We start from the raw sequence: 14,285 nt of genomic DNA on the forward strand, positions 1-14,285 counted from the left end.
GCCATTTGTTGGGCTCTCTCCAGTACATCCATGTCTCTCTCGCACTGGGGAGCCCAGAACTGGATGCAGAACTTCTCTAGCTGTGGCCTTACCAGTGCTGAATAGAGAAGAAAGATCACCTCCCTTGCCCAGCCAGTGACACTTCTACTAATGCAGCCCATGACACTATGAACCTTCCTGCTGCACGGCTGCATTGCTGGCTCACATTCAGCTTGGTGTCCACCAGGACCGCCAGGTCCCTTCCTGCAGAACTGCTTTCCAGCTGGGTGGCCCCCAGCCTGTCTTGGTGCCTGGGGTTTTTCCCCCCCAGGTGCAAGATTCTGCGCTTCTTGTTGATTTTCATGAAATTCTTGTCAGCCTGCTTCTCCACCCCTTCACCCTTCAACGTTCCCCTTGATGGCAGCACGACCCGCTGGTGCATCTGCTACTGAACTCACTTTTGTGTCTGGGTTCTCTCCCATGCTGCCCTACATGATTTACAGCAACTCTGTGTAAAAGTTCACGAATTTACTTTGTTGTTGTTCCGTATTTAGTTTAAAACTTCCTCTTTCCTTTGGTGCCTATTAAAATACGCAGAGGCTGCTGATGAGCTGACAGGCAGCAGTACACGACTGCTTGCTGGCGGTTGTGTCCCCTGATCGCCCTGGCCCCAGCCCCTGGCTGTGAGCTGGGCCAGGGCTTGTTCCTTGGCCCTGAAGAGCCCCAAGCACGGCGAGCACCGCGCTGCGCGCCTGAAGCAGCAGCCTGACGCGACAGGGAGTACCTGTACTCCCCCCTTTACGGACAGGGACCGCTTCTCCCCAACACACACACACTCAAATCTTCCAATTTTTACTGAAACGTTCCAGTTCACTTCGCCCACCGCCTCGGTCACACCCTGCCGCCGGGGCCGACCCCACCCCGGCTCCCCCTCTACCAGTCAGGAGCCGAGAGGCCGTGCCACCCTCAGGCCTCGGCGCGGCGCGGGCCGCCCCGGCCGCCGCCCGCCGCCTTCCTCCCCGGCCCCCCGCGGCAGGGACGGGGCAAGGCAGCGGCCGAGGGGAACCGGCCGGCCGCACGGCGACTTCCACGGCGGGCAAGGCCGCCGGGGAGGGGGCCGGTCTCGGCGCTCTCCGAGCGCTTTCCGCTGCCGTTTGTCTCCCGTCTCTTCCCGTTCGCAGGAGCAGCTGCCGCTGCGCAACCCCTTCCCCGCCTCCTCCTCCTCGCAGCCTCCCTCGCACGGCGCGGCCCCGGTAAGCGGCGCCTCGGGAGCGTGGGGCGCGGGCCGCGGGGCCGACACCTGCCCGCGGGGCGGCGGGGCGGGGGGCGCTGCGAGCCGCGGGGAGCCCCGGCTCCTCCTCGCAGTGAACTTAGCGGCGCTGCCGCCGCCTGTCAGCACCAGAATCGCCCGGAGGGCGGCCTGGAGGCGGCCGGTGTCCCGCTGCCCTGCGGCCGGTGCCCTGCGGTCCGCGCCCCGCTGCCCTGCGGCCGGGCCTGGGCCGGTCCACGCGTGGCGGCCGGCGGCTTGTGGCCGGGTGCTAGCCTCGCACCGGGACGCCCGCATGGTGTGCGTGTTTGTTTGGTCCTTGGTTTTGTGCAGAGGCTGGTGTTTGTGCGTGCAAAAGCAGAGAGCAGTCGTGAGACAGCCTGTGGGATCGCATGAGAGAAAGAGTGTACGCGCTGATCCCTGGCTTCCCGTTGACCTGTTTTGTCTGTTCCCTGTCAAAGCGATTTAAGCACTCCGCGTTCTCTTGCTGTATCTTCTACACCCATCCATTTAGCCAGCATGCAGTAGGATTTGTTAGCAATTAAGTAACACCTTACAAGTAACACGTTCTTTCCCATTTTTACATTAACTGCTTTCTAATTTATGTGGGCTACTCTTGCTGCAAGAGAGAGTCTCGTCACCCTGTCTCATCAACCAGTGGACCATGTTATGGGAGCTGGTCCCACAACAACAGCTGAACTGGCAAAACAGTTCACAATCCAGCAGGAGCCGACACAGGAGCAGCCTGGATGACACTAAACCCGCTGTGCTGCTTTGCTTCTCCGGCAGCTTGGAGGCAGTTCCTTAAACATTGTTTTCTTTCTCCCTGCATAACAGTTACTTAATTGAGAAATGCTCCTTAAGTGTCCTTTTAGACGTGTCTCCTCAAAACTGAAAAACTTCAGACATTGGAAGTTTGCAGTTAGTTTTCACGTGTGCCTGAATGCCTTCCAGGATTGTTTCCCTGTTTAGCAAAGTGTCCGTTCCTGCCTTCCTGGGAGCAGGAACTTCTGGTTCTGGGCACTTGTCGGCCAGGACAGCTCATCTGGCTTGTCTTCGTCACCCTACCTCAAAGCTGGCATGCATCTACTGTTTATTACAATGCTCCCTGTAACTAATACTCAAGTTTCTGTGCACTAATTCCTTGCTGCAACCTAATTATTATTGTCATCCTTGTGGCTGTGGCATCCTGAAGGGGTCATAGATGATTTTGAAGAAAAAAGCATCAAAAAACATGTGTTCTGCTCTATCCATTCTTTTAGTTTTATGTTTTTGAGAGGTGAGTGAAGCTAGTTGCAGAGAAATCCTTAAACAGGCTTTCAACAGAAATATATTTTTATGTTTAGTCATTCACTTTGCACATTTGAAAAACGTGGGGGGGGGGCTTCATGTTTTTCAGCAATCTTTTTCGTTATAAATGGTCAGAGCTTAATACATTGTTTCTTAACACAATCCAAATTGTATAGATATAGATATCAAAGGGGACTTCCTACTTACGAGAAGATGCCAGAAGGGAAAACATCCCATTCATGAAATAAGTAAACAGGAAGCAGATCAACTCTGTGCCATTTCTTTGATTGCTGTCTGCCACTTGATCCTTCACCTCATTTTTAGTGTTTTCTTTGCAAATAGTCCCACTAGCTTTCGGTGTTGTTGCTCGTAAGTTTTCCAGATGGAGTGAGAGAAAGGAAGAAATCTGATTATTGTTTCTTCTTCCCTTAACATATTGATGAGCATGTATGAATCTGAAAATCTTGAAGATCTTATGCAGAGATTGCATGTGAAATTTACTTGCGATTGGAATAGTTATTTAATCTTACAGTATTTCCTGTCCTTATAAATGTAAGAAACAACATTTTAAAAAAGATCTGGTGAATTTTGTATTATTTTCAACCCTAATAAAAGCATTCTCTTTTTTTTATCCTCATGGAAATTTTTATCATCTGTATGATCAATTCAGGGCTAGTACTACTTCATTTTGTGTTCTGCAGCCAGATTTGAACACTGCTGTGCAAGAATAGCTGACCCATTTGAAAAAGTTCACTGAATAGCTGAATAGTAGTGACAGAGATCAAGAAATCGTGATCTGTGAGGAGAAAGTAAAAGAATTAAATTTATTTAGCCCAAAGACAAGCTTGAAGAGAAGCTATGTGAGTGCTCAAAGTTGTAAAATGTTGCTGCACAGAAGAAAAGGAGACATTTTGTCCTCTGCATTCACAGCAAATAAGAGAAAGAGTAAGATTTAAATTGCACAAAAAATCAGGTTAGATATAAGGGGAAAGGCTATAATGACAGGAGAGTTTGAAGTACATAAAAAGTTTGAAGGACGTAAAACAGACCACAGAACAGAGTAGGCTTTTTTACACTCGTATATGTCTGCATGCTATTTTGGAGGAAAACATGAGCTTGCACAAGGCAACTGATCTGAAAGCAGTACAGCCACAACAAACATGGCCCTGTGCCAAGCTGAAAAGGCCTGCTGAGAGTGACACTATCTAGTCTCTGCATGCCTGCCTCTCAAAATGGAATCTCTGGCCTTTATGTCGGCATTTTTGCTGAAAGACGACCCAAAGTGAGAACCATATGCCTTTTCACAGTTCTAAATGCAAACTGCGAGAGATGAAAATTTGCTAAAATACATCCAGAACACTATGGTTAAACTGCATTTGAATAATAAAAACACTTCACAATTCTTTGTGTGTGTGCTTTCATTTGAGTTCCAGTTTAAGTTATATGCAAATCAAAAGAGGAATGAACGCTCATGTAAAAAATCAAAAATGTCTCATTTGCTGTTTTCTAACATGGTGTTTGTAGAAACCTCTGTAATGTGTTAATGTACAATTATAGCATTTCTTCTGCCCTCGGTAAGACCTGCAAAAGGGCACATACATGCAGAATTTTAATAGACCAACAGGAACTTTCCTTTTTAAATTCTGCTAGGCCAGAAGAATACCTAAGCCTACTGTAATATTGCATTAAAAAGTATTTGCACTTTAAGGATATTTTTTTTTCATACAGTTCACTGTCAGCATTTTTGGTCATACAAGATGAAACCCATGGTATGCAGATTATTGTATCTATAATACATTATACATTCATTTCTCTTACTAAAGTGTATTTTTAAATAAAAGCCTTATGCAGAACTAAGAAAATACTTTTAAAATGTTTATCAGAAAAACAAAGGAGCTTTCATTTTGCAGTATAACAGTGATTGCTTGCTAGATAATGTTCAGGAAAGAGAGATATTTACATCACTTCAGATATCTTCACCCAGAAAGCATCACTAGCCTCAAATGAAGCAGCTGTTGAACAGATAGCAAAGCAGGGTTTTTTGTTTGTTTTTTCTAGAACAGTTATGATAAGGAGAACAGGCTATATACAGAGACTTAAATATATACCATTTGAATACACAGGATATATGGTATACAAGATGGATGTCACTAACTGCAGTATCTTTACAGGCATATGGGGATACGGCTGTACCTGAAATGCCTATTTGAGCAAGCCTTAGGCAAAAAGTCTGTCTGGCCTTCCTTGTTTGTCTTAGATCTGAGGTTCCCACTGAGCTGTTATAAGATTAAATGAATTTTAGAAGTATGTTATCAAACTGCCAAGAATAAATTAATTACAACAGCTTTACAGGTGTGGGAGTGATACACACTCATAACTGGTAATCACTCCTTCAATAACCTGTGAAGTCTAATGCTGCATTTATCACTGTAAAGTGATGCACACTACCTGTAAAATCTTTCAGAGCCTAAATTTGTCCTTTTTTTTTTTTTTTTTTTTTTTTTTTTTTTAATGTTACTCACTTTCACAGTGTTTCACAGAGCAAGGTTAATAAAAAGTTGAGATTCTGCTTAAGGCATATGAATCATCAAATTTTTGTCATGAACAAGACAGGCTTCTAGCATAAATTCTGCTTTTTCTGCAAGTGTCTCGTCCATGATCTTTTGCTTGGCCATCTTAACTTACATTAACTATGTATGTTTATTTATCTGGAAAGGAAGAAAAATGGAATCTTGATAAAATTTCATCTTAATTTTTTTTGACGTTGCAAGAAAAGACTTAATGATTGCCCTCGTTTCACTTTCTAAGCTTAGTGTGGATCTCGTTACAAAAAGTTGTGTGTACATTGAGCTAAGAGTCTACTGAATGTATGTGATGTTTTAGCTCTTCCTTGTCAAACCATACTGTCTAGACCGTCTACATAGTTAGAAAAAGTAGGATATCCCATGAGAGAAGAACTCAGATATAAATGAGAAACAATGAATAACCAATGTGTGTGTTCATTTCCTAGTCTTCCATTCAGAAAACAAGGCAGGAGAAGGCAAGACAGAAATGGGGAAGAGCACAGATTTATGTGTATAAGCCACATAGCTGTGCAGGCATCTGGTGTTGATGACCTCAGTGAAAAATATAATAAAATGAAATTGTTGAAAGAACTTCTAAACCAGATGTTTGGACTATGGAAGAATAGAGATTCTTTTAATACTGGTTTGAGTTTTATGCTACTGCCTCCTTGTTAGTAAGGACGGTGCAATTTAGCACTGTGAGTTGGCATACCCATCCAGTTGAGTGTGTATATGTAAAGCTATTTTTAGCTTTTTTCCATGTAGCTGGCACAAGAGGGTGGAACAGAAAGAAGTATGTGGAAAAGAGGGGGACATTTGGAGAAAGCATGGCAAAAGAGAAGGCTTTGGAAAAAGGTTAGAGTAGACCAAAGAAACATTGGAACATAGCAAGGCACAACGAAAGAAAAATACTCATCTTGCCCTTCTTAATTTAAGTCTTAATTTGAATCTGTTTTACAAGAAGGTTGATTCTGGTCTGTGAAAAGCTCTGTTACAGCTGTAACACTGATTCTCCCACCTCCCTGTAGCAAGCCTCCTGGGACATCCTGAGTAAACAACCTTTGTTTTTATGTCAGCATTCACTTCTGTTATGTGACATCACATAAATGTGTATGTATGTGTATTAAATGTGTGGGATAACAATGACTTGTTTCTATGGACATAGGCTGGGAAGTAGTATGTTGTGGAAGAGGCGATTTTAAATGGGAAGGCTGAAGTTCTCGTCTTTTGTGTAAACACTGAGGAAGTTGGTTTATTTTCTAGGCTTTTTTTTTTTCCAGTTTCATGTGCAGCCTGAAAACAAAAACGGATGTTTCTGTTTGCTAGCTAAAGTGTTTAGATGGTGTGCTGTACATGATCAGAGAATGCTTATAAACAGAGTATTGGTCTCGTCCATCGTGAAGAGATGACTGATGGACTTTGAGGTTGCAAGACGAAACCATACGTAATTTTAACAGGTGACTGAATTGTATGTTTTTGTGGTCTTTTCAATTAGACAAACAGAGCTGAAGAATCAGAAGTGGAAATGAATAGCCAAGAGACTGACGTGCTACGTTGCTGGAGATGTAGAAAATACATAGCAAATTCTAACTGCCTTGCAAAACGTCATGGAAAAGAACCATCCAATGTAAGTATAATGTCTGTTGTAGTTTGTTGTTGGTTGTTTTTTGTTTTTGTTTTTTTTTTTACTTTTTTCCAGTGCCATTGGTTTTAAATAAAGGAGAACTATTAGATTTGCCTTCACTTAATTTTTCCTGTGGATAAATTAAAATATATGTAGTTAAAATATAGAGAAGAATGTAAGCAGTAATGCTACTGAAGCCGAGTAAGAAACAATCACCTTTACGTTCTACAACATGAAGACTGGTATTCATGATACATTTGTCTACTAGCTCCTGTAATATGTACAGTGTTACCTACTTCAGATACTCTTGCTACTTATTTTAAAAAAATGGGGGATAGTCTGTGCACGTAAATCACTCAGATTTGCCTGCCATGAAGGGGGATGCCCTGACAGGTTAAAATAGGACTTAGTGACTCACATCATTATCATTAAAATAAAGAGAGAAATGATCGTACAGAATAATATTTATTTTAAAGTTAAAAGCTCCATTTTCTTAAAATGTAGTGCCCCTACTTATTATGTAACTCTCTTACAATACAAAAGTAAAGCTTTTAAATGGTTTTGTAAAATTTCTGAAGCAAAAGTTTATTAGTAATATTATTCCTTTTGAATAAATAATGCAATCAAAGTCAGCAATATTTGGACCTAACAAATACTTAGATACCACCTGAAAACTTAAGTATCTGAAACTGCAGATATTTCTTGACAAGAATAACTTTATTTAAACTAAAATCTTTTCACATTTAATGCATTTAATTTTTTTGTTTGAACTTGTACTTAAATAGTATAATTGCTAAGTGCCTTATTACTGGAGTTACTCCATTTGTAAAATGAAAGCCCACTTTTAAAAACATTTCAGTTCCAGTACATCACTGTTCTTACAGAGATCATACATGTCAGTGGATGTCATGCCTGCATGCGAGAAGGTACCTACTAGAGGGTAGGCAAAGGCTGACCTGTTGTATACATACTAGAAATCTCCACTTTTCTGTACAGGCTATGGGGACACATTGTCATTAAAATAACTCACATAATATGCTCTTGTCTTCCTCAGATTGCAAAGTACACAAATTGTATTTTCAATTTCAGTTCATGTTGCAATTTTTTTCACCTTCTATTTTGTTTTGTAGAAGGGGATGTCTTTGGGAAATCAAGTCTAGTGTAGACTTCCTAAACCATCATAGCTCTGCAGACACATTCAGTTGGTTCCAAGGGGTCCTGTGGCACACTATCAAAGTAGTAAGACACACCTGTCAAGCAGAGCTGTACATTCAGTACCAACATGCATATGCTATTGTAGGTCCAAGGTGACTCAGTTGTCACTGCTTTATGCTGTCCTATATTTCAGGATCTATGGTTAACATGGGTAGAGCCAGGTACCCATAATAACAGATGTGATCTCAATGTCCTAACCTATATATACTGTTAGAGAGAAGATGAATTCCTTGCTATTTTTTAACATTTTTTAATGATTGAATTTCTAACAGTGCACTCCCTTTGCTTACAGAGCTTGAGGTTCCGGAATATTTTTCATGCTTAACGCTTTTGTTTGTTTGTTTTATGCATGATTTAATTTTTTTTGTTTGTTTGTTTGTTTTTTACTGGGGAGGATTTTCAATCCTTTCATGGAAGAATGTGGTTGAATGTTAGTTGCTAGCAGAGGGCCACCTTCCTTGTGCACAGGACTGAAAGCGCTCTTTAATTATGTAGATAAAAGATAAAAAATGTAACTTAGTGCTGCTTTCTAAGGCAGTGGGAGGCAAGAATGTACTCAGATGAGAAGAGTAATGTTTTTAGTATATTTTTTTCACTGTTGGATTTTTTACTTGCAATCAAAGATGTAGCTGGACTATGAGTAAAAGAAGGTTCTTAGAAGAAACCGAAAAGACAAATGTTGAAGCTATGAATGCACTATCAAAAATTTATGTCAGAATTATATCTAATTTGGAGTACAGGCAGTCTCCATAGACAGGAGGAAGATGTGGCATGAGTATGATAAATGAATCTATCTGTATATTTTAAGTTCTTCTGTCATTAAGTGGAAAATTTTTGGAAGTTTATGTCTTCTGTATATAGCCCCCCTTTCAATTTTCATAATAATAAATTTTTTCCTACCGTGAGCTCCATAACATAGGAGTCAGTGTTTGTTTTTTGTTTTTTGATGTTCATCACTTTTTACAACTGATTTTAAGACTTTGACACTCAACAGAGTTTTCTTATGTTGTAGCCATCCTTATAAATTTACTGACATTCTAAACTATATTAAAAGGTTTTAATTACACTTGTATCACTTCTGTGCTAAAGGGAAGTTAGATATTTTTATTTATTTTAGTATCAGTTACTGAAATGCTATGCTATTCTTAATTAACAACTTTTTCAGATTTATTTTGTCTTCATTTGGTCACACAATTGCAGTTAAAATTGAAAAAATCCTAAAAGTCCCTGGTTTCTCAGACTGTTTTTCTAACAAACATTTTAGAAAATGAATTTAAAACTATTCGTGGAATAGTTATCCAGTACTGACCACAGTCTTCATATAAACTAGAACTTAAATTTTTACTGTCTTTACTGGAAAATTGTGCTAGGTGATAGTGCTTGTGAAATCAGTTTCCTAATATACTTGAAGATCAGCCATTGCATACTTTCTGTTCTTGCAAACAAAACAAAAACACCTCCAAACGCCTCCATCTCCACAGTGGAGTCTGTCCAATGTCTTTAGATCCAGAAATAGAGTATTATTGACAGCAGCTACCTGATTTTTGGCTTAAAGAATGCACCAACAACATTGAGATTTACCATTTATTAATAAAAATATTTACTGAATTTGGGAGACTGATTTCTAGATATGTTCAAACAACAGAAGTTTACATGAATGTTGAATATCAATACAATATTTCTTTTTTTAACAGACATCACAACCTTCAGCTGCTGCTCAGGAGTCTTGCAATGTATGGCATGTGAACTTAGAAGCCATTCCAGAGTGGGTGAAATGCGTCATTGAGAAGGTAGATTTTTTTTCCTTACATCTTTATCATTCAAGCAAATGTGAAATTAGTAAGGCAAACAAATTTCAAGGGTACCTTTCTGACATAGTCCATATATATTACAGAGACCTTGTAATTGAGAGAATTTTTGTCAGTAGGTTTTATTATTACCGTTCATAGAATCTTTATCCCCTTCTGATTTTTTTAAACGTGTGTTCAAAACCTAGAATTGATAAATTCTGTTCCTGCCCATTTATAGATGAATGTATATACATTTGTCCAAATGACTGTTAAGGGCAACACTGCATATCTTGACAATACTTAAAATTACATGAATTATCTAGGCTTTGGGTTTTGGTTTGTCTTGAGTATTGTATCTTGCAGTATTAATACATATGTTGACACTAACAGTAAAGAAAATGCTTCTCTAAGACTGGAGTGAAGGTTTATTAGAGATCAGTTGCTAGAATACAATGTGATGTCTTTCTTTTACATATCATGATATGGGTGGCACTGTATGTAAAGTAGGGCCTGAATGTACAGAGGTTGCAGATGGCAATGAAACAGTTGAAAGCCTCTAGGTAAGGAATAGGGGACAAACAAATAAAGTGGATGCTGTTGTGGCAGTCAGCTGTTGGCCACTTATCCAAGATGATGACACTGATGAATTATTCTTTAAGGAACTGAGAGATACCTGTAGATCAGCTGCCCTTGTCCTTATGGGTGACTTGCCAGACATGAACGGGGAATACCATACAGCTGATACAAACAGGTTCAGGAGATTCCTAAAATACCTTAATGATAACTTCTTGGTACAGATACTAAAGGAGGTGACTAGAAAAGTTGCTTTCCTGGATTTGTTGATTGTGAACAGAGAGTGTCTCATGGGTGAAGTGGCAGTTGGTGGCAATCTTGACCATAGAAATCACAAAGTAGTCAAGTTTAAAATCTTTGGTAATCATGCCACCAAAAGTGCCATCAAAACTTCAACCCTGGATATGGAGAGAGTAGAATTCAGGCTGCTCAGATAACTCATTATTAAGGTCCCCTGGGAACCCGCTTTTGAAAGCATTCGGCTCCATCAGTACTGGTCACATGTTAAGTACTACCTTGTAAGAGCACAGGAACAGGCAATTCCGAAATGTCGGAAGTCAGGCAGGCAGGGCAGAAGGTTGCCTTGTCTGAGCAGGGATCTTCTTCTAGAGCTTAGGCAGAAAAAGAAAGTGTGTGGCCACTGGAAGTAAGGTCAGGTGACATGGGAGGACTACAGAGATGCTGTTTACCATTATAGGGAGAAAATTCATACAGCCAAAGCTCAGAGATGAAGCTGGGCAGTACTGTGGGGGACAATAGAAAGGTCTTTTTAAAATATGTTAACAGCAAAAGAAGGACCAGAGATAACATTGGTTCATTTCTTGTTGGGGACAGTCACCTCATAAATAGGGACTTAGACAAAGCAGAGATATTTATTTCTGTCTACATGTGTTGATAGTGATAGGACAAGGGGGGATGATTTTAAATTAAGACGGGAGATTTAGGTTAGATATTAGGAGAAAGTTTTTCACTCAGAGGGTGGTGAGGCACTGGAACAGGTTGCCCAGAGAGATTGTGGATGCCCCATCCCTGGAGGTGTTCAAGGCCAGGCTGGATGCGGCTCTGGGCAGCCTGGTCTGGTGGTTGGCAAACCTGCCTATGGCAAACCTGCCTATGGCAGAGTTAGATGGTCTTTAAGGTCCTTTTCAACCCAGGCCATTCTATGATTCTATGATTTAGTGCCTTCCTTGCCTCTGTCTTCAACACCAGTGGTGGGCTTTGGGACCCCCAGAGCCCTGAGTTAGAGGACTATGACTGTTCTAACAATAAACTCCCAGCCAGCCCCAAACTTGTGCAGGATTTGGTGCTCCAGCTGGGTGCATATAAGTATATGGGGCTTCGTGGGACTCCTCCCAAGGTACTCAGAGAGCTGACAGATGTCATTGTGAGACCTCTCTCACAATGGTCTCAGGAGTCTGGAGAGGTCCCAGTCAAATGAAACCTATCAAACATTCCAATTTTCAAGAAGGGTAAGAAAGAAGACCCTGGCCTGTCAGTCTTACTTCAGTGCCTGGTGAAATTGTGGAGGAGATTATTCTGGGAGTTACTGAAAATCACCTGAAAGACAGTGCAGTCGTTGGTAACAGTCAGAATGGGTTTATGAGCAGAAAGACCTGCTAAACAAACTTAATTTCCTTTTATTACAAGGTCACCCTGCTAGTTGACCAAGGGAAGCCAGTTAATGTAATCTTTTAGCATTTCAGCAAAACTTTTTATAATGTCTTTCACAGCATCCTTCTGGACAAAATGTCCAGCATACAGCTAGACAAATTCATAATATGATGGGTGAAAATTGGCTGAGGGTCCTAGTAACATCAGGCTGGTGGCCAATCATTAGACGGGTTCTGCAGGCCTCCGTTTTAGAGCCAGTTCTCTTCAGCATTTTCATAAATGACTTGGATACAGAACTTGAAAGCATACAAAGTAAGTTTTCAGCCAACACTAAATTGGAAGGAGCTGTTGACTCCCTCAAGGGTAGAGAGGCATTGCAGAGAGATCTTGACAAATTAGGGGGTTGGGCAGTCATCAATAATATGAAGTTTAACAAGAGCGAGTGCTTGATTCTGCATCTGGGATGGGTCAACACTGGATGTGCATACAGACTGGGGGTCGAGGCACTGGAGAACAACCTTGTGGGAAGGGATCTGAGCGTTCTGGTTGATGGCAAGCTGAACATGAGTCAGCAGTGAGTCCTGGCAGCCAAAAGGGCCAACTGTACCCTGGGGTGCATCAGGCACAGCACTGCTAGCTGGTGGAGGGAAGGGATTGTCCTGCTCTGCTCTACACTGGTGCAGACTCACCTCGAGTACTGCGTGCAGTTTTAGGTGCCAGAATATAAGAAAGACATAAAACTATTAGTTTCCAAAGGAGGGCTACAAAGATGGTGAAGGGTCTGGAGGAAAAGACATCCGAGTAGCAGCCGAGGTCCCTCAATTTCTTCAGCCCAGAGCAGAGCAGGCTGAGGGGAAGTTTCATGGCAGCGTGCAGCTCCCTCACAAGGGGAGCAGAGGGGCAGGCGCTGAGCTCTGCTCTCTGGGGACAGCGACAGCACCCGAGGTAACGGCATGGAGCTGGGACAGGGGAGGATCAGGCTGGGTGTTAGGAAAAGATTCTTCACCCAGAGGATGGTTAGGCACTGGGACAGGCTCCCCAGGGCAGTGGTCACGGCATCAAATTGTTGGAGTTCCAGAAGCATTTAGACAACGCTCTCAAGACACGTGGTCTGATTTTGGCTTGTTCCTGTGTGGAGCCAGGAGCTGGAATTAATGATCCTTGTGGGTCCCTTCCAACTCAGGATATTCTATGATTCTGTGATGATTTTGGCACGTGGCTAGAAAATAGTCGCTTTCTTGCAGATTCAAACATCTGATGACAAGCTGGTGTCCCTGCTTTTGAGTTTTAACTGCCCATTTTAAATTACAAAGCATCTCACAACTTTCCTGTTGAAATTATTGCTTCTGTTGAGTATATACTTTGTTTTAGGCCTAGAAGTTAATGTTATGGCATGGATATAACAAGCAGCAACAGTGGTTAATGTTTGCCTTACAGATTTCCTCTGATTAGTGTTTGATTCTGAGAAGCAAATGCTCTTTGCATAGCTTTCTAATTAGGTTTGTGTCTAAGTTTTACTATATACTGTATACAAAAGAATATGCATATATGTATATGTATATATATGTACTTTAGATTTGCTGTGAAGTGGTCAAAGTGGTCAGCCAGTTGGAACTGATCTTTGTGGGTCTCTTTCAACTGTTCTGTTCTGTTCTATTCTGTTCTATTCTATACTGCAAATAACTTCTGATCTAAGCAAATCCACTCTGAAAATGACAACACAAAGAAAAAAAAATATGACTGTAAAACTAATCATTCAAAAATTAAGAAAATTTTTTTCATCTTCCTTTGGAGTTTTGCTGTATATTTTATTTTGTTAAACATTAATTAAGCCCTTCTGAAAATTAATGATCTACAGATCTACAGGAGACTACAACAGTGTATGACAGAATAGTGTATCTGTTGCAGAAATACTAATCTTTGAGGAGAAAATAGGGGTGATGAGTTATTTTCCTGCTTTACAGAATTGCAGAATCTTGAATGCCTGATCATGAATACACAGTTTTTATAGTAGTTTGTTATATTATTTCAGTACAATTGGAGTTAATGTTGATATTAATATATCTCTTTTCACCTTTAGCTGTAAATGCCCTGCCTTATGCATTTGAAAGCCTAAAAGGTCAAGTTGGAAACCTGTGAGATAAAAAACCTGTAGACAGTGACTGCTAAGAAAAGGCTTAGCATATTTCTCAAGATTGCAGAAGACCAATGCTCCTCTGGTGGCCGAGGCAGAGAGTACAACACTCTTTGAAAGCCTTCAGTGTCATAATGTTTGTTTCATCCTTTCGTGTCCTGGGAAGTCTTGTCTCATTCACTTCTGACTTCTCTGGAAAGATGCTGCAGGTTTACGGATAAATGTGTGGCATTTTTAA

At 41.2% G+C, this 14,285-nt stretch overlaps 1 protein-coding gene across 1 annotated transcript in view; it reads left to right on the top strand.

The window, feature by feature from the left end:
• Positions 1 to 1,107: 1,107 nt before the first annotated feature.
• The window catches only part of RNF180 (ring finger protein 180), an 83,656-nt gene continuing 70,478 nt past the window's right edge, over positions 1,108 to 14,285 (top strand). The window contains exons 1-3 of the mRNA XM_040541435.1: positions 1,108 to 1,232; positions 6,596 to 6,727; positions 9,634 to 9,729. Of these exons, the coding sequence (XP_040397369.1) occupies positions 6,626 to 6,727; positions 9,634 to 9,729 (198 nt within the window). The 5' untranslated portion in view covers positions 1,108 to 1,232; positions 6,596 to 6,625. The remainder of the gene's footprint in view (positions 1,233 to 6,595; positions 6,728 to 9,633; positions 9,730 to 14,285) is intronic.

This window comes from Cygnus olor, chromosome Z (assembly GCF_009769625.2).
Source record: "Cygnus olor isolate bCygOlo1 chromosome Z, bCygOlo1.pri.v2, whole genome shotgun sequence".
Taxonomy (NCBI): Eukaryota; Metazoa; Chordata; class Aves; order Anseriformes; family Anatidae; genus Cygnus; species Cygnus olor.